The following is a 26,976-nucleotide window of genomic DNA, read 5'->3' as shown; positions in this document are numbered from 1 at the left end:
CTCATCTGTCCCCAGCCCCAAGGTTCTGGAGGAATCCCAGGGTGTGTCTCTGGATGACTAGCCAAAGATGAAGTCACCAGTGTCACGTACTCACAGAGCCGGAGACTCAGCAAGTTCCTGAGGTCAACCCAACACAGAAGGATGCAGACTAGGGAGTCTCATTCCCATTCAGAGTAAATGGACAGGCTTTAAATGAAAAAAAAAAAAAAAAAAAAAATTAACATAAATATGTAGTCAGCCCTCTATAGTCCCAGATCCCACGCCCATGTATTCAACTAACCTGGATCAAAAAATATTCAGAAAAATCACTGCATCTATATTGAAGATGGAAAGACATTTTTCTTGTTATTATTCCCTAAACAATACAGAATAATGTCTATTTACCTAACACTTACATTACACTTAGGCAGTATACAGGATCATATGAATCTTTCACCTTTTATTAAAGTATGTGGAAGAATGTGTGCAGGTTGTATGTAAATACTCTGCCATTTTATATGACACTGGAGAATCCTTGGATTTTATTTTTAAGTTGTAGATAGACACAATATCTTTTTTTTTATTATTTATTTTTATATGGTGCTGAGGATCGAACCCTGTGCTGTACATGTGCTAGGCAAGGGCTCCACCTCTGAGCTACAACCCCAGCCCATCCATGGATTTTTGGTATGTCAGGAGTTGTGTAACTAATCCCCCATGGATACCAAGAGAGAACTGTACAGCTTTTCGGATAAGAAACAAATTTATTCAAGGAGATACCCTGCTTGCCTCTCTGGAAAAAGTCTTTAAAGGCAAAAGCAATAGATACGATGTACTATGCCCAGAGGTCCTTCACACTGGCTGCACATCAGAATCACCTGAAAGGCTTTTTAAAAATCAACAAAATGTGTATCCCACTCAATACTAATTAAATCAGAACCTCTGGGGTGATTCTTATGTAAAGCCAGAGTGGAGAAATACTGAGTTAAATTTTCAAAATGCTTTTGATAAAATTTCATCATAGAGTCTATTTTTTTTTTAAACCAGTCAACAGGATGCATTTGGTAGAGAAGACAGAAACAAAGGCTACAGAAGAATGATCACGTCTCAGAAGGGAAGGAGGATTAATCACAGGACCAGTTTATCTAATCGTTTTGTAAGGTATCAAGGGCACAGATCACATAAGTCATGTGCCTTATTAATTCAGCGACTGAGCCCTGTTTGCCAGACTGTGATAGGTGCTGAGCAGCGGGGAAGAGGTACACCATTCATTTCTACCCTAAGGAGCAAAGCAAGCCATGGCATTTTGTTATTTTTTTCCTATCCTGCAAGGGGAAAAAAATGCCATCAGAGTATACAAAGTGATGGGAAACATCAGATGATACTAATTTCATATAATAAAATGGTAAGTGAAGGAAGGGGAGAAAACCCAAGAAAACGAAGAGAGAGGTGAGATTCACTGGGGATAAGAATGAGATCATACACATAGGGAAAGGCAATCCAACTGAATCAATGACAGGATATACTCTGTAGTGGACCTTAGATGGTCTGGCAAGCCTCTGACTTCCCTGACTATTTAGGGGTTATTCCACCTATGCATGGTCTTGAAGGGTGTGAGACCATATTCAGAAGCCCAAAGAACAAGACCTCTTACCTGTCCCTTTACAGTCCTGGTAGGGCACATGATCACAGCTGGGCATCAGATGCTCCAAGTGTGTGAATGAGTGAAAGACAAAGAAACGGTGACAGTTCATCTGCAGGGTGGTGGGGGTACAGGTAGCACGCTGGCCAGCCACTTCTTGGTGAAGAGTTGGAGTGCTTTCAAGCTTGGGTCCTACCTTTCTCCATGGCTGATTTTTTGGCCTCTTGATGATTCTGTGAACCTCCAGTGCCCTACAAATATGTTCTTTTTTGAAAAAAAAAAGTTCTTTTTTCCAATCAAGAATCCTGACTGATGAATTCATCAAATTATTCTAGTGATAATTTATGAGTCAGGGAATAGATCCAGCCAGGGACTTAGGTTCAGTGTAATTTGACATCATAGATCTGGTGCATTGTGGAAGCAAGGAAGTAAAAAAGTGAGGCATGGAGAGCCTTCATCAAGAAGGGTGTAAGTGACAAAGCTGGAAATCGTCTCTAACCTATCTATAATAGTTGACAAAGAAGCACTTGAATACACAGTTCCCACCACTGTGCCTACAGTGAGGTAGAATGGAGAGGGTATCACAAATAGTCAAGAAAACGGAGAGGCTTCCCTGAGGGTATGAAGGAGTCCAGCTCAGGAGGATGAGGGGTTCAGGACTCAGGCTGGGACAGAGCTGCATGTTGAACAGCACGGATCTTTTGCAAGTTGATGCCAAGGAGAACAGCTCTGCCCTCTCTTGTTCTATCTGTTGGTGCCTTTGGGGCATATTGGTCATGGATCTCATTCATTCATTCATTTATGTATCTGTGTTGGGCACCAAGAACACTGGGTGAACAGGACAGGAGACCTTCCTAAAGGAAGCCTGCAGGTTGGTGGAGAAGACAATGATGGGCACTATTCTATCATCATATTGAGGTGCCCAGGGCACTGAGGAGCAACCACTGTTGTGAAGGGGTTTGGGGATGACCTCTTGAGGGGAGGTTTGTGCTGAGTTTTGATGCTCAGTTAGGAGTTCAATAGACAGACAATGGATAGATTAAGGGATGCAGACAGGGTTTCAGCAGGCAGAGAAATCGTGCTGACCAGTGACTCTGTGCAGGGTAGGGGATAGAGAGGGCACAGACTGTGCAGGGCCTGTGTATCAAACCATTGATATGTTTGCAGCAGAGGCATTAGGATCAGATTTGAGGTTAGAGAGGTAACTCTAGTGGAGGCCTAGTGGGTGATTGAGAAAGAAAATGCTTAGAGGCAGGAGACCAATGGCATGGTAGTTGGCCAGCACTTCTCCAAGGATGGTTCCCAGCCCATCAACATCAACATCACCTGGGAACCTGTTGGAAATTCACATTGTCAAGCCCTACCCCAGACCTACTGAAGCAGAAACTCTACGGGTGGGGCCAAAATCTGTGTTTTGATGAGCCCTATGGATGAGTGTGACTCCTGTTCAGTTTAAGAACCACTGTGTCATCCCTATAAGATGTGATGGTAGACTCACTCGAAATAGTGGAATGTGGCAGAGTCAGGCTGGGAATGAGAACTCTAACTCAGAGGTGGAATCTGGAGTGTATAATTAGGTGAGTGTGGGTGGGCAAGTGCCAGGGGAGTAAAAACAGGGTCTGGCATTGAATGATTATGTCAGTCAGCTTTCAGTCACTATAACAAAATATCGGAGATAATACCTTTAAAGAGAGAAGGTTTATTTTGGCATATGGCTTTAGAGGTGCTAGTTCACGATCTGTGGATCCATTCATTGCTTTGGGCCTCTGGCAGGGATGCCAGATGGCAATGACAGGGAGTATGTGGTGGAGCAAAACTGCTTACCTTGCGGCCAAGAAACAAAAGAGAGAGAGGAAGGGGCTGGGGTTTCACAATCCCCTTTGAGGGTACACCTCCCATGACCAAAGGACCTCCCACTAGGCCCCACCTCTTAAAGTCCCACTACCTTCCCAAAGGGCCACCTTGTGTCCAACGCCTTTAACACATGGACCTTTTGGGGGACTTTCAAGATCCAAACTACAGCAATAATGAAACTGCTTTCTCACACAGGTGTCCCTGGTGGGCTTCCTATTCCTTTTGGGTTTATACATCTCGTCCCTGGCCTCCTGTATGGGAGGACTCTATGGCGCTCCCCGGATCCTGCAGTGCATTGCCCAGGAGAAAGTGATTCCTGCACTTGCCTGTCTGGGGCAAGGGGTGAGTGACCCTTTTTATTGAGAAACAGATTTTTCTGTTAACCCAATTGTTGACTCATCAATTGCTGAAGTTTTTCTGATTAGAGCCTCTGGGCAAGTTCTCTAGGGTAGGACAAAGTGCAGCCATTATTTCTTACAACTCTGTCCTCTGGCTGGCTTAGGCTGGGACCCATTACATGAAGCATTTTAAATATCACCACCGCATGGCTCCTTAGCTAACTAGCTAACTAACTAGTCACAGTAGCTTGGACCCTAGTTGCAGAGAAGTGAAATACCCTCTCCTTTAATAAAAACAAATTCTGAATCCTCCATGTTTAGCATAGAAGAAAGAATCTCTTGGTTAGGACGGAAGCTGGTCCTTGCAGGTCTAACTGCCCCTTGATGCTCATGTTGCTCTTGGGGAGTGCTGTTTGAAGATTTCCCACATCTCTGAGTTCTGGACTCTCTTAACTACCATGACCCAAACCTTAAATGATACAGAGTAGATTAGTTGAGTCATGACTGGAATGATCAAAAGAGATGTTCCTAAAACTAGAGGATTACAAAAGAGAAATAGACAGAATCCCATTGATCTGCAAGTTATGGCTTGTTTCTGTCGTGGGGGGTACCTCAGAGGCCTTCCCCCAGCCTCTCTGATTCCCAGCCTCCCTGTTGGGACGGCACATGAAAATCAACTGTAATTTTTGCCTTGACCTTCATCCACTTCTTATCCCCAGTCAGCATGGCTGGGGAGGAAGGGTGACTGTCGTCTGTACTGCCTTCCATCTGTGATAGTGATATGGCTTTTATTTTATTTTCTTTCACTTAATTTTTTATGAGGTGAAATGAACACAGGGTTGAAAACTAAAAAGAAAGTAGAAAGTATACACTTCTGTCATGAGTCTTCCTACCTCTTTCCCCTTGTCCTGTAGTCACTGCTTTTCTTAGTTTTATGTTCTTTCCACATTTTTTTATCAGTTCATTATAGTTGCACCTAATGATGGGATTTGTTATTGTGTATTCATTCATTTGTTGTTACATGCATGTAAGGTAGCAATCTAATTTGACCAATATCACTCCCAGCACTTCCCCCTCCCACCCCTTTCTTTTCCTTTTTCCTTTCTAGCTTCCACATAAGAGAGAAAGTATACCACCCTTGACCTTCTGATTTTGGCTTATTTCACTTAACATACTGGTCTTGCCAGGCTCGGTGATGCACGCCTGTAATCCCAGCAGCTTGGGAGGCTGAAGCAGGAGGATCACAAGTTCAAAGTCAGCATCAGCAAAAGAGAGGCACTAAACAATTCAGTGAGACCCTGTCTCTAAACAAACACAAAATAGGACTGGGTATGTGGCTCTGTGGTCAAGTGCTCCTGAGTTCAGCCCTGGTACCCTCCTCCAAATAAAGAAACACACTGGTCCCTAATTCAATTCATTTTCCTACAAATGACATAATTTCATTTTTCCTTATGGCTGAATAAAATTCCATTGTGTATATCACATTTTCTTTATCCATTCATTCATTGATGGACACCTAGGCTGGTTTCATATTTTGGCTATTGTGAATTGTACTGCTAAGAACATGGGTATGCATGTTATCACTGTATTATGATGATTTTAATTTTTTAAGATAAATACCAAGGAGTGGTATAACTAGGTCATATGGTGGTTCCATGCCTAGAAGGAGGAACCTCCACACTGATTCCCATAGTGGTTGTGCTAATTTACAATCTCAACAAGAGCATAAAAGTGTTCCTTTTTTTCCACATTCTCTCCTGTACTTATTATTGTTTGTATTTGGGGCAGGGAGACCCACTGGGGATTGAACTCTGGGGTGCTTAACCTTTGAGCTGCATCCCCAGCCCTTTTTTATTTTGAGATAGGGTCTTACTAAGTTGCTTAGAGCCTCACTAAGTTGCTGAGGCTGGTTTTGAACTTGGGACCCTTTTGCTTCAACCTCCCAAGTTGCTGGGATTACAGACACATGCCACCGAGCCCAACCTCTTAGTTTTTTAATGAATTATTCTCTTTCCCATTTTTACACAAAAGATAGTGTTCTCTGTATGTTGTTCTGTACCTTGTTCTTTTTTTTTTTTTTTTTTTTTTCACTTTATGTAGCCTAGGAAACTTTTTTTAAAAATATGAACACAGAAATTTTAATTCTTTTTCCATTGTGAGGATATACCATAGTTTAATCACTTCCCTATAGATTGATACTTGAGTGGCTTCCAGTAAGCAGTGTTGCAATGAATAGTCTTTGTGTGTGTGTGTATGTGTGTGTGTGTGTGTGTGTGTGTGTGTGTGTGTGTGTGTGGTTTTGCATATGTGAATACATTTTCATAAGTAGGATTGCTGGGTCAAAGGGTGAATGCACTTTTAATTTTAATAGATCTTGCCAAAATACCTACCATGTGATGTGTATCATTGTGCATTTTTTTGTTTGTTTGTTTGTTTTAGTCCTAGAGATTGACCCAGGGATGCTCTACCACTAAGATACATCCTTAACCTTTTTAATTAATTTTTTAAAAAATTTTGAAACAGGGTCTCTCTAAATTGCAGAGGCAGTTCTCAAACTTGTGATCCCCCTGTCTCAGTCTCCCAAGTCACTGGGATTATAGCCATGTGCCACCATGCCCAGCTCATTTGTACTTCCACCAGCAGTGGATGAGAGCCAGTACCACTCTTAGACTCAGGCCAAAAGATCCTGCTTTATAAGACTGCTTCTTTGTAAGGGACATGCCCACCTGGATGCAATGTTCCTACTCTAGACAATGTCCAGCTATGGTGTCCCTGGAATTCCTTGCCTAGATGGCGCACTTCCCAAAGTATGGGCAGAGGGTCACATATACATGTGAGGCCCCCATGATATGGTCTCAGGAGAGAAGCTGGTGGGCTCTGAGCTGGTGCTACACATGGTCATCTTTCATTGAGGAAGTCTGAGGAATTCTGAACTTGAACCTGACATTCCTCCTCATGTTTGCTGAGGAAGGATGTCAGAACCTATTTAGTTTAACAGGTTGTTAATGAGGTTCTTAGTTGTAAATATCTAGACATAGGGTGTCTAGAACCCCGTTTGCACTCTTGCCTTGGGCAGCAAACACAGTTTAACAAGGATTCTGCCCGCAGCTCGTTGCCAAATGTGATTTTTGCCAATCGTGTAGTGAGAGATGGCACCTTAGGAGACAAGTTCGCAGTCCTCTTATCTGAGTGAAGTTGAACCTCATTTCCTCTGTTTAAAAGCTATTTGTATTTTGTTCTGTGATTAATTGGTGATTTTCATTTTAATTGTTAGAGGGTCTTTCTTTGTTAGGAAGATTAACTGCGCTATGTATGACAAATGTTTCTCCTGGTTTGTCTTCTCTTAACTTTTTGTTTTTTTTGAATTTTAGCAAAGCTGAGGTTCAAGCCCAGGGCTTCGTGCATGCTAGGCAAGTGCTCTATCACTAAGCTACCCCTCCTGCTCTGTCTTTTAACTTCGGAACTTCCCCCACACCCCACGAAAGCTTCTCTATATATGATTAAATTATATTAGCTTATTTTCTTTTTTAATGGAGGAAGAGTAGCAATTTACATTTTTGGACCTGTATTCAACATATAAAAAAGAGCATAAAACCAGTGTGAACCATTTTAAGAACCATGAAGTGAACACCCTTGTAGCCTCCACCCAGGAACCCTGCCAGCCCTGTTCCTCCCTGGTCAAAGCCCTTCCCTCTCACTGCTGTAGCCAATGTTGATAATAATTTCCTTGCTTTATTTATGGTTTTTCTTGGGGATCAGCAAACCTCTTCTGAAAGTGTCTACATACTTTAGACTCTGCAGGCCATGTGGTATTAGTCACCACTAATCAGCCGTGCTGTTGTAGCTCAAAAAGAGCCACAGATAATGCCAAATACTTTATTGATGGACCCAAATATGAATTTCATGTAATTCTCACGTCACAAAATATTATTATTCTTTTGATTTTTCCCCCAACTGTTTAAAAATGTAAAACTATTCTTAGCTCATAGCATGCATACACAGGTAGTGCTGAATTTGGCCTAGGGGGCCAGAGTTTGCAACCCCCGACTTGCCTGTTTTTGAACTTTAAATACAGGTTGAGCATCCCTAATCTTAAATGCTTGGGTCCAGAAGTGTTTCAGATTTGGGGTTTTTCTGGACTTTGGAATATTTGCATATACATAGTGAGATAGCTTGGGCATGGAACTGTAGACACAAAATTCATTTATGTTTTTCATATACACCGTGTACACATAGCCTGGAGGCAGTTCTATGCAATATTTTTAGTAATTTTATGCATGAGACAAAATTTCATGGTGTGGGATTTTCCACTTGTAGCATCATAACAGCACTCAAAAAATTTTAGAGGAATGTAGAGTTTTTGTGTTCGGAATAATCAATCTGTAAATGGAGCGTGTGTGTGTGTGTGTGTGTTCTTTCGTGGCATGCTTTTTCTTCACTCACCATTATATTCGTGAGAGTCATCCTCAGTTTGCTTGTAGCAGCAGCTTGGTTGTTACTTGGGGGTGTTATGGACTCTATAAAGACTCTAGTACTAGTTGTAAATGTAGACTTCCTCCAGACTATATTCCAGTAAAGGAATTGCTGAATTGCAAGATGTGCATATCTTTATTTACCAGATGACACCTCTCTGTTTTGAAGTAGTTATACTAATTTACACTCCTATCAGCAGTGGATAAGAGTTCCCATTCTTCTGTGGCTTTGCCAGAACTTGATACTATCAGAATTTTACATATTTGCTAATCTGGTCAGTGTCTATATGGTATTTCACTGTGGTTTTAATTTGTATTTCTCTAATTACTAGTGAGGTTGGGCTTGATTTCTTTTTCTCTCTCTATTTCATAATATTGGGGATCATATCCAGGAGTGCTCTGCTAATGAACTTCAACCCCAGCCCTTTCATTATACTTTTTCTGAGGCAGTCCCACTACATGTGCAGCTTGGCTTCCAATTTGCAGTCCTGCCTCAGCCCTCTCCCCGCAGTAGTGGGACTGTAGGTGTCGGCCACCTTGCCAGACAGTGTTTCCTATGTTTAATGGACATTGGTTTGTAAACTACTTGTTTCAATTTTTTACTTGTTTCTTTGTTTACTGGGCTGCAGTTTTTCAATTATCTTTCCATTTTCTAGATACCTTTTGTCAGTTATATGTGTTACAAATATATTTTCCATTCTGTGGCTGATCTTTTCATTTCTTTTGGTATCTTTTGGTAAAGAGGAGTTCATGTTGGCCTATTTAATCAATTTAGAATCCACTCTTATCAAGGTCCTGGCCTAAAGCACTAGCATTTTCTTCAGCTTATCCAAGACCCTCCTTTTTAAGATTCTTTAAGTTCCTGAGGATTTACTTTATTTGTGGTTTTATTAGTAGAGCCTGCAAAACAGCTATAACAAATATACCCAAAAATTTAACTCTCAGACACAGGAGAAGTATATTTTTATTATTCTTAAATTAATTTTTTTTTTTTTTTTTTTTTTGAATTGTATTCTAACTGTCTGGGCCAGGAGTTTAGGTCAGCAAAGGCTCTGATCCCCAGACACAGGCAGATGGTGACCTGCCATCCTCAACCCGTGGCCTCTGGGCTGCTATCTATTGCAGTCTTCTGAGAGGCGGGAGGCACCTGAAGGAACATGTGTGGGAGACCTACAGGCCAGATCTGGAGGTGGCTTCAGCCTGCCCCTACCTTTCAGACTGCTAGCAGTGCAGGGGGTCTCTTCCCCTCTTCCACTCTCTCTCTTCTTCCTTGCTGCCATGAGTGAACAGCTTCCCTCTACCACGCCCTTCTCCCATGATGCCCTGCTTCACCTTGGGCAGAGAGCAATGGAGTCAGCTGTGTGTGTGGACTGAGACCTCTGGTACCGTGACCCAAAATATACTTTTTGTCCTCTGAGTTGTTATTGTCAGGTATTTTGGTCACAGCAACATGAAAGCTGACTGAAACACACCATGAGTTGGATATTATTATCCCAAGTTCACACAGAGAGAAGTGACTGAGCCATTATGATTTTGGTTTCCATCATATAAATTCTGAAATGTTTGAAACTTTTCATCTGAAATTTCATAGTCCCGCATGTTATTTTTGTTTCTGCAGAAAGGGCCAAATAGGACACCAGTAGCAGCCATCTGCCTGACCAGTTTGGTGACCATGGCTTTTGTCCTTGTGGGTCAGGTGAATGTTCTGGCACCCATCGTCACCATCAACTTCATGCTGACGTACATGGCAGTAGACTATTCTTACTTCTCCCTGTCTATGGGTCCCTGCAGCCTTCCTCAGGTGCCTGAGCCTGTGCCCAGAGAGACCTCAGAAGCGCTCCGCTGTTCTGAGCACCTGCTCCTAGAGAAGACTCCCAGCTATGGCTCTGAGGGCTCTGCCCAAAGTCTGTCTGAGGGAACGCTGATACAATTCACCAAGGACATGGATCATCTCCTCCAGCTAACCAGGAGGCTGGAGAGTAGCCAGCCCAGCTCTGGAGAGAGTGATAGGATCCCAGAGAGTCAGAAGAAGAAATGCAAGAAGGCCACCAAGAAGACCCTACAAGATAGCTTCCTCTTGGACCTCAAGTCCCCTACTTCCTTCCCTCCCAAGGGCTCTGACAGGTTGCCTACTGTCTTCTGGGAGTACCAGGAGTTCTACCAGAACCAGCTGACTTCCAGGAGTGAAGGGATTCTGCCTGCGGGAGCACATGGGCAACGACTTGTCCCTGAGCCGAACAACCAGCCTAGGGCCAGTGGAGAAGGTGAGTGCTTTGGAATCACCTGGGAACCTCCTATTTGAGAGTGACCACTGATTGCCTCTCCTATCCAGCTTTCATCATCTTCATAACTCTTGGCGTTATTTGTTTGATATTTATTTTAGAATAAATACCAGGTACCAGTTGTATTATTTATAATTCACATAGTATAGTTAGTTTTCAACAAAAATTTCTATACTCCTATTTGTAAAGAATTGGAAGCCAGGGCTAGTAATTGAATAGCAATTTCTTGTCACTCAAAAGTCAACTGATAGGACTGGGTTGAGTCTCAGTGGTAGAGCCCTTGCCTAGCATGTGTTCAATTCTGGCACTGGGTTCAATTCTCAGCATCGCATATAAATAAATGAATAAAATAAAGATCCACCAACATCTTAAAACATAATTTAAAAATCAGCTGAAATACAATGCCAATGTGCATGAAACCAATTTCGCCTTTCAAGAGAAGCGGAAACATGTTGAAGTCAATACCCTGGTGAGGACCCAGCATGAGACTTTGGAAGATGAATCTTTCAAACCAGGCACAATAAGATAGAGAGAAGGCAGATAAAGAAACATAATTTTTCTTTGCTGTCTCAAACCTATAAGCACAGAGACACCAACAGAAACTCTCAAGGAGAAGCTTAGAGGACATGAGTAAGAAAGAACTCATAATGTTGGAGGACCTCCATATTACAGGTGCTTTCCATCTTGCTATAGTTTGGATCTGGAATATCCCCCAAAGGTCCACATGTTAAAGGCTTGATCCCTAGCATGGCCCTGTTGGGAACTGTTGGAACCTTTAAGTGGGGGTGGGCTAATGAGAGGTCTTAGGTTATTGAAGACTTGCTCTTGAATGTGCCCTTTCCCTCTCTTTGCTCTTTTGCTCCCCAGCTTATATAAATGGGAGTACCATGTGCTCCTGCCATAATGTGCTACCTCTCCATAGGCCCAAAGTAACAGGGCCAACCAATCATGGATTGGAACCTCCAAAACTGTGAGCCAATAAACCTTTTCCCCTTATAAGTTGATTTTCTCAGGTATTTGTTACAGTGATGGAAAGTTGAGTAACACACACACCTATTATTTTATGTAATAAATATTACAGATATCAGCATTTTCTGTTTTACAAACAAAGACTCTTAAGTTCTAGTGAGGTCACAAAAAAGTCTTAGAGCTGATTCTTTGCACACTGAATGTCACTCCCAGGTCTCCCTATTTTTGAAGCTCATGTTCTTTCTTCTGTAGTATACCATCTCTTGAGATCTGTTCAGACAGGTGTGGGCAAGGAGGAGGCAAAAGACAGAAGGATATATCTAAAAACTTTATTTTCTTCTATAAACATGATTTCTTTTCTTTACCTCTAAATTGATGGAAAGGTTTTAATGATAGGAATATTATTAACAATTTTTGTTATTTTACTTTTATCAAATTAATAAGTATTCAGTTTAATAAGCAAAATCATATTAAAATTTGTGTAATCAGCCAGGCACAGGAATGCATGCCTATAATCCTAGCTCTTGGGGCAAGGTACTGAGGCAGGAGGACTGCAAGTTAGAAGCCAGCCTCAAAACGTAGTAGGATCCTGTCTCAAAATTAAAAAAGAAGAAAAAAAGGGATGGTGGCGTAACTCAGGATAAAATCAGTGGTAAAATGTCCCTGGGTTCAATCCTCAGTACAAACAAACAAATAAATAAAATTGAGATAATCAGAAACAGTAGTTCCTACTCTTCCATATCATCCCTTTTACCCTTCATTACCCCAACCCCACTCCCAGACCAAAAAACTTGGGACTCAACCAAAAAGTTGCCTCCTCTGTTAACCTTCCTGTTACTAAATAATGTATTTGTATTGCTACTTAACCTGTGTCAATTTCAGACATCATCTTTTTACTGACTTCCTTTGATGAGGGACTTAACTCTTTCATGCACTTTGACTTCTCATCTAATGCCACAATTTAGCTATACCACAGTTGTATATTAAATTAAGTACTAGTATTCACATTATCATGATTGTAAATATTGCTTAATTCTGAGCCATACATTGCACTGTGATCATCCTTCCTTTTTTGTGCAACTTATTCCGTTTCCTGAGGTTAATAATAGTCTTTTTTTTCCTATCATCATTTTTCTCTAAATGTTTTTGTAGATTTTTCAAATGCCTCTCAATATTCTTTCTTTATTCCACATTTTTATTGGTGCATTATAATTATACATTATGACGGGATTTGTTGTTACATAGTCATACATGCACACAATATAACTATATAATTTGGCCAATATAAATTCCCAGCACTTCCCCACTCCCTCCCTGCCTCTCACTCCCTGGTCCCTTTCTTTTATTCCTCTTTTTTTAATATTTTTTTTTAGCTGTTGATGGACCTTTATTTAATTGATTGATTGATACATGCTGCTGAGAATCAAACCCAGTACCTCATGCATGCTAGGTAAGCACTCTACCTCTGAGTCACAATCCCAGCCCCCCTTTCCTCTATTCCAGTGATCTCCCTTTGATGTTCATGAGGTTCTCCACCACCATCTTTCTTTTCCTTTTTCCTCTTAGCTTCCACATGAGAGAAAATATACGACCCTTGACTTTCTGAGTTTGACTTATTTCACTTAACATACTGTTCTCAAATTCCATCAATTTTACAGCAAATGACATCATTTCATTTTTCCCTTATGGTTGAATAAAATTTCACTGTTATATACACCACATTTTATTTATCCATTCATTTGTTGATGGACACCTAGACTGATTCCATAGTTTGACTATTGTGAATTGTGCTGTTATAAACATGGGTATGCATATGTCACTATGATACGATGATTTTAATTCTGTAAGATAAATACCAAGGAGTGGTATAGCTGGGTCATATGGTGGTTCCATGCCTAGTCTTTTGAGGAACCTCCATACTGATTTCCATAGTGGCTGTACTAATTTACAATGTCAACAACAATGTAAAGGTGTTCCTTTTTCTCTACATCCTCTCTAGCATTTATTATTATTTGTATTCTTGATGGTGTGAGATGAAATCTCAGGGTAGTTTTGATTCACATTTCCCTAACTGCTAATGATGTAGAACTTTTTTTCATGTATTCGTTGGTCAATTTGTATTTCTTTTGAGAAGTGTCTGTTTAATCCATTTTCCCATTTAACAATTGAGTCATTTGATTTTTTGGTGTTAAGTTTTTAGAGTTCTTTATACACATCAGTCCTCTGTCAGATGAGTAACTAGCCAAGATTTTTTCCCATTCTGTAGGATTTCTCTTCATATTCTTAATTGTTCCTTTGCTGTGAAGAAGCTTTTAAATTTGATGCCGTCCCATTTATTAACTCTTGGTATTATTTCCTGAGCTTTAGGGGTCCTATTGAGAAGTCGTTTCCTGTGCCTGTGTGCCGGAGTGTTGACCCTGTGTTTTCTTCTGGGAGTTGCATAGTTTCTCACCTAATGCCTAGATCTTTGATCCATTTTGAGATAAGAGTCTAGTCTCATACTTCTATGTATGGATAATCAGTTTTCCCAGCATCATTTGTTTAAAAAGACTATCTTTTCTCCAATGTGTCTTGGTACCTTTGTCAAGGATCAGATGATGTATCTATGTGGGTTTGTCTCTGTGTATTCTATTCTATGTAATTGATCTATGTGTCTGTTTTTATGTCAATACTAGGCAGTTTTAGTTACTGTAGCTCTAAAGTCAGGTACAGTTTTAGTTACTGTAGCTCTAAAGTCCAGCATTGCTTTTTTGACTTAGAATTTCTTTGGCTATTCTGGGTCTTTTATTCTTCTAAATGAATTTTCGGATTCTTTTTTTTTTTTCCTAGTTTTTGAAGAATGTCATTAATATTGTAATGGGGATTGCACTGAATGTGTATATTGCTTTGGTGGTGTGGCCATTTTAACAATATTAATTCTGAGTATCCATGAATATTGGAGGTCGTTTTTCATCTTCTGAGGTCTTTATTTTCTTTCTTTGGTGTTCTATAGTTTTCATTGTAGAGGTCTTTCACCTCCTTAGTTAGATGTATGCCTTGGTTTTTATGTTTGTTCATTTTGTTTTATTTGTAGTCTATTGTGAATGAAATTGTTTCCCTGATTTCTTTCTCGTCAGATTCATTGTTGGCATATAGGAAAGCTACTAAATTTTTGCATATTGATTTTGTTTACTGCTATTTTGCCAAGTGTATTAGCTCTGTAGTCTTTTAAAAATATTTTTTAGGTGTAGATGGACACAAAACTTTTATTTTATTTATTTATTTTTATGTGGTGCTGAGGATTGAACCCAGTGCCTCATACATGCCAGGCAAGTGCTCTACCACTGAGCCACAACCCCAGCCCCTGGCTCCATAGTCTTTTAGTGAAGTTTTTTGAATCTTCTAGGTATGGGATCATATCATCTGTAAGCAGTGATAATTTGACTTCTTTCTTATTTTTATCTCTTTTATTTCCTTCTCTTGCCTAATTGCTGTGGCTAGAATTTCTAGCACTATATTAAATAGAATTGATAAGAGTAGACGTTCTTGTCTTGTTCCAGATTTTAAAGGAAATGTTTTCAGTTTTTCCTCCTTTACTATGAGGTTTGCTTTTGTTTTTCATATACAGTCTTTATGATGTTGAATTAGGTTCCTCTGTCCCTTCAAATGCCTCTCAATGTTCCCATTCTTCAGAGTCTATCATATCCATTTTTTTTTATTCCCCTCTGTTCTATGGCTCCCATCTTCCTGGTGCACTCTAGTCTTTTTGTACTTGAGACCTGCTACCAAACTGTTGTCCTTGAATTCTTCTCTTTACCACACTTCTGTATCAGATCCAGGAAACAATAAATTTCAATATTGTAGTGGACTTCTGTTTTTGTTGTTGTTATTACCTGCCCGGCATTGGACCTGTGTTGAAGGAATTTCCAATGTTATGAGTCTTGGTGGAAGGCAAAGCAAGCCTTTCACACTCAAAACTGAAAATGTCAGGTACTCAGTTCTCTGGTTTGTCCTGCAGTCAGAGTTTAGACACGTAACCAAAGCTCTGCTAATCAGATGAGTCCTCCCTGGACTTAGAATTGGGAACTGGAAACTTGAAGAAAGGGAGGACTTCAAGGAACTTTCTAGAAGCACGATGATAGCTGCAGGGCAACTACATTACTGGCTCCAGTGTCCAGGACTTCCAGATCAGGTATTTGCAGCAGTGGTGGCCCACCAGGCTGCTATGACCTATAATTTTGAGTTTCCTTGGTTACATAGCCCTGACCTGACTCCCTGGCCTCTCCAGCTGTCTCTTTTTAAATTTTTGGTGCTGGGGATTGAACCCAGGGGCACTTTACCACTGAGCTACATTCCCTAGCCCTTTTTAAGGGTCTTGTTAAGTTGCTGAGGGTCTCACTAAGTTTCAAGGCAGGCCTCAAATTGCAATCCTGCCTCAGCCTCCCAAATTGCTGGGAATAGAGGCATGTGCCATCGCACCTGGCCCAGCTAGTCTCAGAGGTCCAGAATCCTTTTTTAAAATTGTAGCAAAATATACTCAAAATATAATTTACCAATTTAGACATTTGAGAGTACAGTTTAGGGTTATTAAATATATTTAATTAGGGTTATTGAATATATTTATGGTGTTGTACAATCATCACCATATCTGTCTCAATAACTCTTTTCTTCTTGTAAAACTGAAACTGTTTCAGTTTAATTCCCCTTCTCCCACTCTCCAGCTCTTGACATCCACCATCCTAACTGTCTCTATGCCTTTGACTCCCGGTATTGCATATAAGTGGAATCGTATATGTTTTTGTAACTGGTTTATTTCATCTAGCAGAATGCATCCAAGGTTCACCCCTGTTGTAACATGTGTTAGAATCATTTTCTTTTTTAGGGCTCAAAAAATATTCCATTATGTGAATGTACCACATCCTGCTTATCTATTCATCCATCCATGCATCGTTGGTCTGCTTCTACTTTTTGGCTATTGTGAATAATGCTGCCATGAACATGGGTGTATAAATATCTCTTTGAAACTCTGCTTTCAACACTTTTGAGTATATCACCAGAAGTACAATTGCTGGATCATAGGAAAATACTACTTTCTAAATTTTTTAGGAACTGCCATATTATTTCTCAGTGGCTGTACCATTTTACATTTCTATCAACAAGACCCAATATTTATTTGCTAAATCCCTTAGTGATTAAACCAGTCAAAGGTAGATTCTGGATGAGACATACCTTCTCCTCCATTTCCTCCTCCTCCTCCTCTTCTTCCTTCATTCTTCTTCTTAATCACTGAGCTATGCTCCCAACCCCCTTTATTTTTATTTATTTATTTTTTTAGACAGGGTCTTGCTAAGTGACCTAGGCTGGCATTGAACTTGCGATCCTCCTGCCTCAGCCACGGCATGGCTGTAGCACCCAGCTTTCCTGGTTTATTTCTTACTGTTTTGTTTTGCTGAGATACATACACCAATAGCTTCCTAAGGAAAAAATGAATGAAAATTACATTTTTTTTGAGTCCTGACAGGTCTGAAAATTTCTGACCTCACACTTGATTTATAGTTTGGTTGAGCATAAAACTCTTAAATTGAAAGCAGTTTCCCCTATGATTTTTGGAGGCAATGTTTTATCATCTGTTCACTTTCAGGGAGCTTTCTTTTCACTATTGAGAAATTTGGCAAACCGATCTCTTAACCTTAGAGCCTTCGCATGATGCCTGACCCTGCTTTTCCCTCTCTGCAAGTTTTTAGGACATTTTCATTTCTCAGCCATTGTACTGGCCACTGAGTAAGTACTTATATTCTAGAGCTTCTCCCAGCCTTCAGTCCTGGGGTTTTTCTGTTGACTTCAGGTGTAGAGAGTTGAGAAGACTACACAACTGAGTTCAGAGCATGTCATCATCATTTGTTCAAAAGGCACTTCTGTCTACTGACTCCTATTGATTTCTTAATACCTCTGGGTCCCCAAGAACAAAATCTTTATATCTTTGGGGTCCTCTCTCCCCTTATCATCCATCATGTTGATGCTGTTTATATATTTTTCTTCATTGCTAGCCTGTTTGGTTTTTAGGTAGTACATTGTCCAGCTTTCTTTAGTGTTCAGTCACCTATACTATTTTCCCTCCACGGGGTGAGGGTTATACAGGTCATATGTGAGTCACCTGCCTTCTCGTTACCCCATCTCAGGGCATGGTGGCACAGACATAGCCTGGCTGGGTCAGTCTCAGCAGCTCTGGCGTGTCTCATGACTTTTTTTTTCTGTTATTGTTCTTGCTTATTCACCAAGTCTGTGCTTTTGCCTGGTTCCTCCTTGATGATTCTCTTCAGCCCCCACTCCATTATCCCTGGTCTGAATCATCCAAAGTGATTCTCTCATTTTCTTCCCTTTGCTCTTTCCTGTTGTTCGCTTATTGATCATTTCGTTCTCCTTCCTGGAATATTCCCTGAATTTATCTCCCAACTCTTCCAATAATTGATGTTGGTGGTTGTATCTGTCACAATTAGGCTTGATTGCAAATAATAAAATCTCAAGATAATAGTGGCTTACTCTAGCTCATACAAAAGGAGCCAGAAGTGGGCAGTCCAGGGCTGCCATGGCCACTTCATGGTCCTAACTGACTCGGGCTCCTTCTGACTTCTTTCTTTACCATGCTTAGCACATTATTCCATGATCCGTGATGTGGCTGCTGGAGCCTTGGTGTTACTTTCGTGTTCCAGGCAGTAGTTAAAGGGAAGGGAGGAGGTACCAAGGAGAAAACTTGCCAGCGGAGGCACCTGGGGACTCCTCAGAAGTCCCGTCCCACACTCCTGTGATTCAGCGGTGGGCATTGAGTCCTCTGATGGTAACAAGCTCAAGGGGGGCCGGGGAGAGTCTTTTTACCTGGTCATACTGCTACTTCACATAAAATTACATTTTTTACGTTTTTCCTTAAGACAGAAGGGGAAATAGGGTAGCAACACTTAGTCTATGCCACAATTATCCTGCGTTTTATTTCTAAGAACTCTCGGTGGTAACCTGATTGTCTAAATCTTTTTCCCCCTAATTTGAAAGTCATCCATTCTTGTTTTGTGAACACAATGACTTACCTTACCTCTGATGTTATTGCTTAGCTTCCCCCTTTAAAATCTCTTTCTGTTCCTATCATTGCTCCTCGTTTCTCTAGATTCTTTTCTCTTTGGTTTTCTTCTGGCTCTCGGTCATTTTGGAGGTTTTATTAAAATGTCTGTTGATCTTTTGATTTCTTTTCAGATTTAAAGGTAGAGTGCAAGCAGTCCTCTGTATCCATGGGATCTACATCTGCTCAATTCAATCAACTGTGGATGGAAAATGATAGACAAAAAAGTTCTCATAGTTGCTGCTGTGTACTCTCTAGTTAGGCCTGTGAGGGTTGTGTCTGTGTAGAACATGCATTCAATGTAACTTAGCAAGTATTTGCATGGTATTTACATTGTATTAGTATAAGTAATCTAGAATATGTGTAGGTTATTTGCAAATAGTATACCATTTTCTATATGGGACTTGAGTTGGGGGTGGTGGTACACATCTGTAATCCCAGTATTCAGAACCAGTCTCAGAAATTTAGCAGGGCTGTGAGCAACTCAGTGAGACCCTATTTCTTTTTTTTTTTTTTTTTTTTTATTGTAAACAAATGGGATACATGTTGCTTCTCTGTTTGTACATGGCGAAAAGGCATACTATTTGTGTAATCATAAATTTACATAGAGTAATGTTGTTTGATTCATTCTGTTATTTTTTCCCTTCCCCCCACCCCTCCCACCCCGAGACCCTATTTCTAAATAAAATATAAAAAGGGCTGGGGCTGTTGGGATCCTGAAACCAATGTCCCCATGGTTACTAAGGGATAGATGAGTGTACTAAAAAGTTCTTTAGGAGACTGTGTCCATGGCAGGACTTCTCGGTTGGAGGACCTCACTGTAGCATAATAGGACTGGGCTGGCCTCTTCATTGGAGGGACCCAAATGTGAATATCTAGAGGTTTTTCTCTGGGGCTCTTTTGTTCCTCCAGAGTCCTTTAATCTCTTACCTGGGGGACACACCAATGGCTGCTTACATTCTGGGAGCAAGGTGAGATAAGGGAGAGGGGATCCTGTTGTTTAGGGGATGGACATTCACATCCCACTTTTTGCTGTACTTGGTGCACCCAGCCTGGCACTCAGGCTGGGTTTCTTCAGAGGAAAAGCCCCCTCAGCAGGGGGTCAAGCAGGAGAAGGGATCCACGCTGGTGCTGGGCTACTTGGGCAGAGGGGAGGATCTTGGAGTACAACAGATGGAGACTGGCCACTAGCCCTGTGCATCTGGCCATTTGAGGGACACAGTGCTTCCTTGTCCTAAGCTTTGCTGGGTCTAATGGGTGGATGGGCAGCTCCTTGTTAGCACCCTCCATAGGGCCTAGAGCTCATGCTCCTCTGCTCTGCTCAGACTGTCACCACTGCCACCTTCCCAACTTCCTAGCCTTGTTTCTATCTTTCCTCTCTCTCTTTGGATGTAGGTTTATGCCTATTTTATGCGTTTTCTGTCTTCTCAGTGGACTGTCAGGAGAGACATGTTGTCAGTTTACACCACTTAATGAATGAAGTGGTCACTACCCAGCTGCCCGGTTTTTGGTATTTCCACTCTTGCTGACCACTTCCTTTCTCCCTCTTTGCTGCCTTTTCCCTCATCATTTTGTACCTGGACTCTTGCTAAGTCTCCAAACTTGTCTCCTGCCTCCAGGCTCTTCCCGCATCCCATTTCTCTTCTACACTGTCCACTAAATGATCTTTTTCTCTTTCTTAAAAACTTTTGCTGGAATGGGCACCATGGTGCATGCCTGCAATCCCAGTGGCTTGGAAGGCTGAGGCAGGAGGATCACAAGTTCAAAGCCAGCCTCAGCAACTTAGTGAGGCCTTAGCAACTCAGTAAGACCCTGTCTCAAAATAAAAAATTAAAATTAAAAAAGGGCTGGGGATGTAGCTCAGTGGTTAAGTGCCCCTGGGTTCAATCCCTGGTACAAAAAACAAACAAACAAAAAAACCTTTGCGGGAATCAAATACCTACACCTAAAATCCCAGATCTGTGTGACATGCAGGATTCCTCACGTCCTGCCCTGTCCTACCTTCCTGGCTGCTTATATCATGACAACCCATGCACTGTGCATTTCAGCTGCACCCAAACTAGTGCCCTAAACACATCACATTCTGTGCTTCATGCTTTTGCACATCCTGTTCAAATTGCTTTACCTCCTTTTACTTTCTCTATTCGGAAAAGTCTGGCTTAAAACTATTTTAAGACTGTCACCTCTTTTGAGAAAAGTTCTCTGATTTCCTCCACTGCGCAACATTTGATTTCTGCTAGTAGCATCAAGTATTGTCACATTTACATCACATTTGTTTATACATTTGTCTGCAAGCCTATTCATCTGGGTGTCTTAAGGACGATAAACATTAATTTTGTTGTATGTCTTTGCTACTAGACTTGAGCTTCCCTTGGTCACAAACCATGTCTTTGCACATCTGCCTTCATCTCAGTATTCCCACACAGCACATGGAGCAGCACTCAGTAAAGCCCTGTGAAGCTAATAAGCAATGAACAGATACAGCTAGAAAATCGAAATGTCAATTAGTAAAGCAGACTAGGAAGAGTTAAACTGTTAGAAGAACCAAATCTTGGCAACCCAGATGTCATCAAATGGTAAGAATCAAATCACAATTGAATAAATATTCTTGAGAGCAAATGGATTTAAAAAAATAACTTGGGACTGTACCTTATATATGCATGGATTCCTTATTTATAACAGCTGTGCAAGAGAGATCTTTCTGACTATTGTGGACATCATCAAAGACAAAAAGGATCTGATTAAATAGAAATAAAAAACATTTGAACAACACTGTGTCACAGAAGGAAACAATTATTCTGACAATCACAACTGATAAAAGCACAACTTCCAAAGCACATTCTTTAAAAAGTACAGGAAAATCACAATCCAGATTCTAAAAAGAGGTCAGGAGAGATGAATACACAGTTTACATTTGAAAAAAAAAAAAATCAGTGCCCAGATTCATTCATGTTCATTCAACAGACTAACTTTTATTATTAAGTATTAAATGTTGTTAGTAGCTAAAATTAGCCATCATTTACCAAGTATGTCCTATGTGACTTACATTTACCAAGTAAGCCCTAAATATGGATTATTTCATTCCTAAGCCTAGAGTTGGGAATTGTTACTAGCTTTTTACAGATAATAAAACACTTTGAGAAGGTGGGCACTTGCTCAAGATACAAAGCAATGTGAACCCAGATTTGTCTGACTTTAAATAGGTTTGTATAGAAGTCTACAAAGTGAATGACACTTCCTATATTTCTTATGAATTTGGCCATGGTATTGATTAAATGAACACAAACCACCTTTAAGATATCATTGCACATGTATATTAAGTATTCAAAAATTTAATAAAAAATAGTAGGTCCGTGGTAATCAGGTATATGTACATTTTGCTAGGAACAATTGATCTGCTCCTTCTAGACCTGTTGATTAAAGTGTCTCATCAGATTGGGAAATTTTGGCTATTGTTTCTTCAAGCCTTTTTCCCACCCTTCCTCTGCTGCCCCTGTGGAGCCCCACTGTACATTTGTTAGGTCTCTGAGGCTCTCTTTCTTTCCCTTCCAACTTCCCCGCTCTGTTCTTCACTTTGGATCACTTCTGTTGCTCTATTTTCAAGTTTACTGATTTGTTCTCCTTCTCAAATCAGCTGAAGAGCCCATCTAGTAAATTTTTCTTCTCTGATATTGTGGTTTTTTAACTCTTTACTTTTCCTTTGGTTCTTTTTTATAGTTCATATTTTTGTATTGATAATTCCCTATTTTTAAAGTCATTGTCATCATATTTTCCTTGGGTCACTGACATTGTATCTTCCTTTAATTATTTGAATATATTTATAATGACTGCTTTGAGGTCTTTGTCTGCCAAATCTAACAGGTAGACCTAATTCCCAGTTGGTCTCTCTTGTTTTTTTTTTTTTATTTTTTTTATTTTTGGTCTTGAGAATGGGTCCCAGTTTCCTATTTCATTGCACGTCTTGTAATCGTTGGCTGAAAACTGGACATTGTGGGTAAATTGCAGCAGCTCTTGACTCTGATGTTTATTTCTGAGTTTTTATATGTTGGTTTCATTTGTTCATTGTAGTTAATTGCCTGGATTTGAACTGTGGAATCCATCTCCCTGTGGTATGTGGCTGCTGATGTCTTTAGTCAGTTTCTTATTCTCATTTTAATGAGCTTCCTAGGAGGTTGCCCCATGTCTGTATAATTCTGTGCTAGTGGCTCTGTGTGGGTTGAAGCACAAAGTTTCGGCCAGTTCTCCAGTCTCCCCTGACTTTTACTCTTTGCCAGGCTCTCTCAGTCTCCCCAGTCATGGACATTGTTTTCCTGTCACCCAGGGAAATCTGGGAAGTTACTTAGTCCCTTGATGGCTTTCTCATTTCCAGGCTCTCTCCATTACATTTCTGGCTGGACTACTGATCATCCTAACTGGCACTGCACCCTCACGCTTGCAAATCTGAGGATTTTCTCTGCTCATTTTTCTACTGTGCTTATAATGTTTAACTTAAAAAGGCAGTTTCCTCCTACCCCTTATCGAAATTATTTATTCCCTTTAGCAGAAAAACTTCTGGTGTCTGACTAGCTTCACACAGGTAAGAACTGGGACAGGAAAGGGAGCAGCTTGGGCAGGAAGGTCAAACGCTCTCACTGTGCTTACCCTTAGTTCCAGCAATTTTTGATAAATAAGTGCTTTTCAGTTGTCCTCATTTGGTAAGTTTCTGGAGCCCTGAAGTGGTTGAGTTTGATACTTTCTTTCATTTTGTACTTACTTTGGGGGAAGACAATTCACTGAACTTTTCACACTGCCATAACTGGAAGTCTGGTTCATTCTTTCTGAAGAGTGATCTTTCAAGATGTAACAAGAAATATAAAATTGTATATTTTCCCTGATTTAGTAAATCTGTTTGGAAGAATTGTGTTTCAAGGAAAACCATACAACAAACCAAAAAATGAGTATAAGAAGTGTAAAGTTACTGGCTGGGTGAAGCTCAGTGGTAGAGTACCTGCCCAGCAGGTATGAGGCCCTGGATTTGATCCCTGCCCAAATAAAAATTTTAAAAAGGTTGTTAGAGGAGGACTTGAAGGAACTAAGCAAGCAGGGCATCAAGTAAGTTGTTTATGTAGAAGGCACCAGGAAGTTACCAAGAATGATGTAGTGTTGCCAGAGTCAGACCTGTCAAGAAAGCGGCAGATGGTACTTGAGCGTGAGAGAGAAAGAGCTCAAACTTTACTTTATGCTGGGGGGCCCAGAAGAGATCAGACTCCAAATTCTGAGGCCCCAGCTCCAGTTTCTCACAACACTTATAGGTTATCTGGTGCCATAAAAGTTCTTGTCTATAGGATAGAAGGCCCTGCGCAGGGGATTCTAGATGGAAGTGTGTTTATAAAAGCAGAGGGGGAAACTGGCTCCTCACACAAGGCCTTGGGCCAGAAGCCTCCACAGGGGCATTTACACTTCAAAGGGGAGTAGTTAGATTCCTAGAGTTATTGACAATCCAAAAGGTAGGGGTCTGTGGTGTTGCTTAGGTTTCCTGAAGGAGGACTGGTTAAAAGGGGAGGGGAACGCTCCCTTTCCAGGCCCGACCGTGCTCTTCACATCCAGGCCTGGTTTTATCATCCATCACTTTAGTAATAGAAAGAAGCTGAGACAGGGGCTTAAGTCTTTACCAAGAGAAAGAGAGTAACCAGGAAGTTGGGGAAGAACAGCAATGATAAAGGGCAGGGAATGAAATAGTCTAAAGGAATGTGCTTCAGGGGGCTAGATCTGAAAGTCACAGTGACCATGGAGGATGAAGGCTTGGAGTAAGAATACATAGTGAATGCCAGCGACATGCCAAGCCCTACACTTAGGACAGGCTGTCTCCATGAAACACATCATCCCATGGACCTAGAAGTATATAAATAAACATACAACTACAAATAATGATAAATTCTATGAAGGAAAGGAAATGGGTCATAAGGAAATATTAATAGTATGAGGGGATAAATTAGATTTTTGTGGTGGGGAACAGTTTCTGGGAGGCAGTGATATTGAGCTGAGATCTGAGGGATGAATAGGAGTTAGGCAAGTTGAGGGTTAGGGGATCCTTGAGAAGTGGATCCCAGCTGGATTCCCAGGGCCAACCCATCAGAAGTAGCTGAGATGGGGAAGAAGACAGCTGCTTGAGACAGGCTCAGGATGCGTAGCAGGGAAGGGATGGGCAGAAGAGATGGCATATTTAAAGCATTTTTGCTGACTCAGGAACTGGGACCGGAGAATAGAGAGTTAGGGAGCTGTCAATCACATTTCCCAAGCAACAAACTCTGAGGGTTTAATGTTGAAATGAGTATTGTTAGAAATACCAGGGTGCCGCAAGGAATCAAACGCGTCCTCAGAAGTAGCTCAGAAGGCACACTCTACAGATGGGTGTGCTACTAAACCAAGTCTGCCAAACAAGCACACCTGGGTGGGCAGTCTGCCTGTGTTTATCTCTAACACAACACTGTCCCTTGCTCTGATAGGAGGAAATCAGGGTTATAATCTATGCAATTGGCTAGTTTGAAAATTGGGTGGACAAAGGGAAGGGCTACAGTTAAAATGGCTATAGCTGGATCTTACATTCCTATTAAGACTAAAGACTTTATTCTGAAAATGGACCACTGGACTTTCCATTTCTCACAGTATAAGCATACAGCAAAGTTAACCCAACATACCATCTGTTAGAAATCACCATTGCAGTGTTCATCGATTAGACCATATTGCTAAACAACCTATACACATTTTCATGGTTAAATTGATCATTTCTGGAACCAGGTGTATGAGGAAGGCAGAACTACATAAAACATGACCTGTTTCTGAGAAACTCCAGTGTGCCTGAAATCCTTGGAGGATGAAGTAGGACCATACATGTATTTATGGCCAAACCCTTTTCCCCCTCAGTCCCCTCAACCACCAGAGGAAGGAATCAAAGGAGCAATTTTCCCTTCCTCTTTCTCCTTCATCATCTTCTGGTCCAAACCTGAGACTAGGCTGAGCTGAGCTTACCTTTAGAGTCAGGGGTTAGCAAAAACTCCCCTGGAGAGACAAAAGCCAACCCAACTCATTAGTGCAAATGGTCACATGTAAGGGCCAAGAATAGCAGTGACATCCAAACTTCTATTTTCCCCAGATGACAAACCTAGATGGATGCACAATGGATTTTAGGGGAGCTTCCATCTCTACTCTGCCTCTCACTTACCTTTCTTATCAGATCCTTGGCTGATGGGAGGCCAGAAACCCCTTCTTTCTCCCTTCTTCAAGAGCAAGTGATAGGAGTTGTCTTGAGATTGAGTTACAAAATTGGGGAAGAGGAACTTAGAAATATTTGCTCATGTGAATACAGCAGAGTAGAAAAGTATTGGGTAGCAAACTGGTAACCAAGGAGTTGACTTATTTTTTAGGCTTCTTCCTGAAGTCCAGACTTCAGGAACAAGAAATCCAGAGGAGACCAACTTCTTTCTATGCCCGCATGTGCAACCCCTGGGTCTCCCTATTAGGGGTGAGTAACTTCATCTTGATCTTATTTGTCTTGAGAAATAATTCAGGTGGAGGATGTGTGATTTGAGGAAGAAGAGGGCTTAATTAGGAGCAAAGTGTTTTAATTGCTTTCTGTATTGAAAATTAGATGAGACTGCATTTGGCAAGATTTACATTTAATGGGCCACTTATTTAATCAATTATTTACTTATTAAATAATTATAACGGATAACCTCTGGGTTACATGGGGTTCATACTAACTTGTTGTTTGTGGGGAGGAATAGGCCAAGGAACTAGGATAGGATAACTGTTTATGGATAATTTTGATTAAAGGGTTACTTTCAGAGGTATTCATTATCCCAAATATCTACTTAAGTGAAGTTTCTTGAATTATGACTGAACTTCAGTTGTTTAGACTTTTGTAGCAATCAGTTGATGATAGAGTCTAATGTTTCTCAAGGCCTGTTACTTGTAGAAACCATTAGGTGACTTGTCCTTCCAACTGTTGCCATAGGCTGTTGGGTCCCTTCTCATCGTGTTTGTGACCCAGTGGGTCTACACCCTGGTTAACATCGCTGTGGCTGCCATTGTGTATTTCTACATCGGCTGTGCCAGTCCAGGACTTCACCTTGGTAAGTGGCTGAGGACTTTGCCCACTACTTTTCTTTCTCTCTTTAGCATTCATGGGGGAAAAGTGTTTTGAACACTTATTAATTGCCAACACTGACTCATGTTTGAATCCCATTTTCAAGTAACTTATGGTCCAAGAGAAATGTGACATGGACACAAATGACAATAAATGAAAAATAATAAAAATTAATTATGAGGTTTATAAGACACAGAGAAGTGAAATGGATGGTACCAATAACACATG

At 40.8% G+C, this 26,976-nt stretch overlaps 1 protein-coding gene across 1 annotated transcript in view; it reads left to right on the top strand.

The window, feature by feature from the left end:
- SLC12A8 (solute carrier family 12 member 8) overlaps positions 1–26,976 on the top strand; it is a 157,014-nt gene that overhangs the window by 120,706 nt on the left and 9,332 nt on the right. Inside the window, exons 10-13 of the mRNA XM_079156219.1 lie at positions 3,671–3,817; positions 9,904–10,549; positions 26,027–26,124; positions 26,617–26,734. Coding sequence (XP_079012345.1) covers positions 3,671–3,817; positions 9,904–10,549; positions 26,027–26,124; positions 26,617–26,734 — 1,009 coding nt within the window. The remainder of the gene's footprint in view (positions 1–3,670; positions 3,818–9,903; positions 10,550–26,026; positions 26,125–26,616; positions 26,735–26,976) is intronic.

The sequence above is a fragment of the Sciurus vulgaris genome (assembly GCF_902686455.1).
Source record: "Sciurus vulgaris genome assembly, chromosome: 10".
Taxonomy (NCBI): Eukaryota; Metazoa; Chordata; class Mammalia; order Rodentia; family Sciuridae; genus Sciurus; species Sciurus vulgaris.
This window is presented reverse-complemented; position numbering and strand designations above follow the sequence as displayed.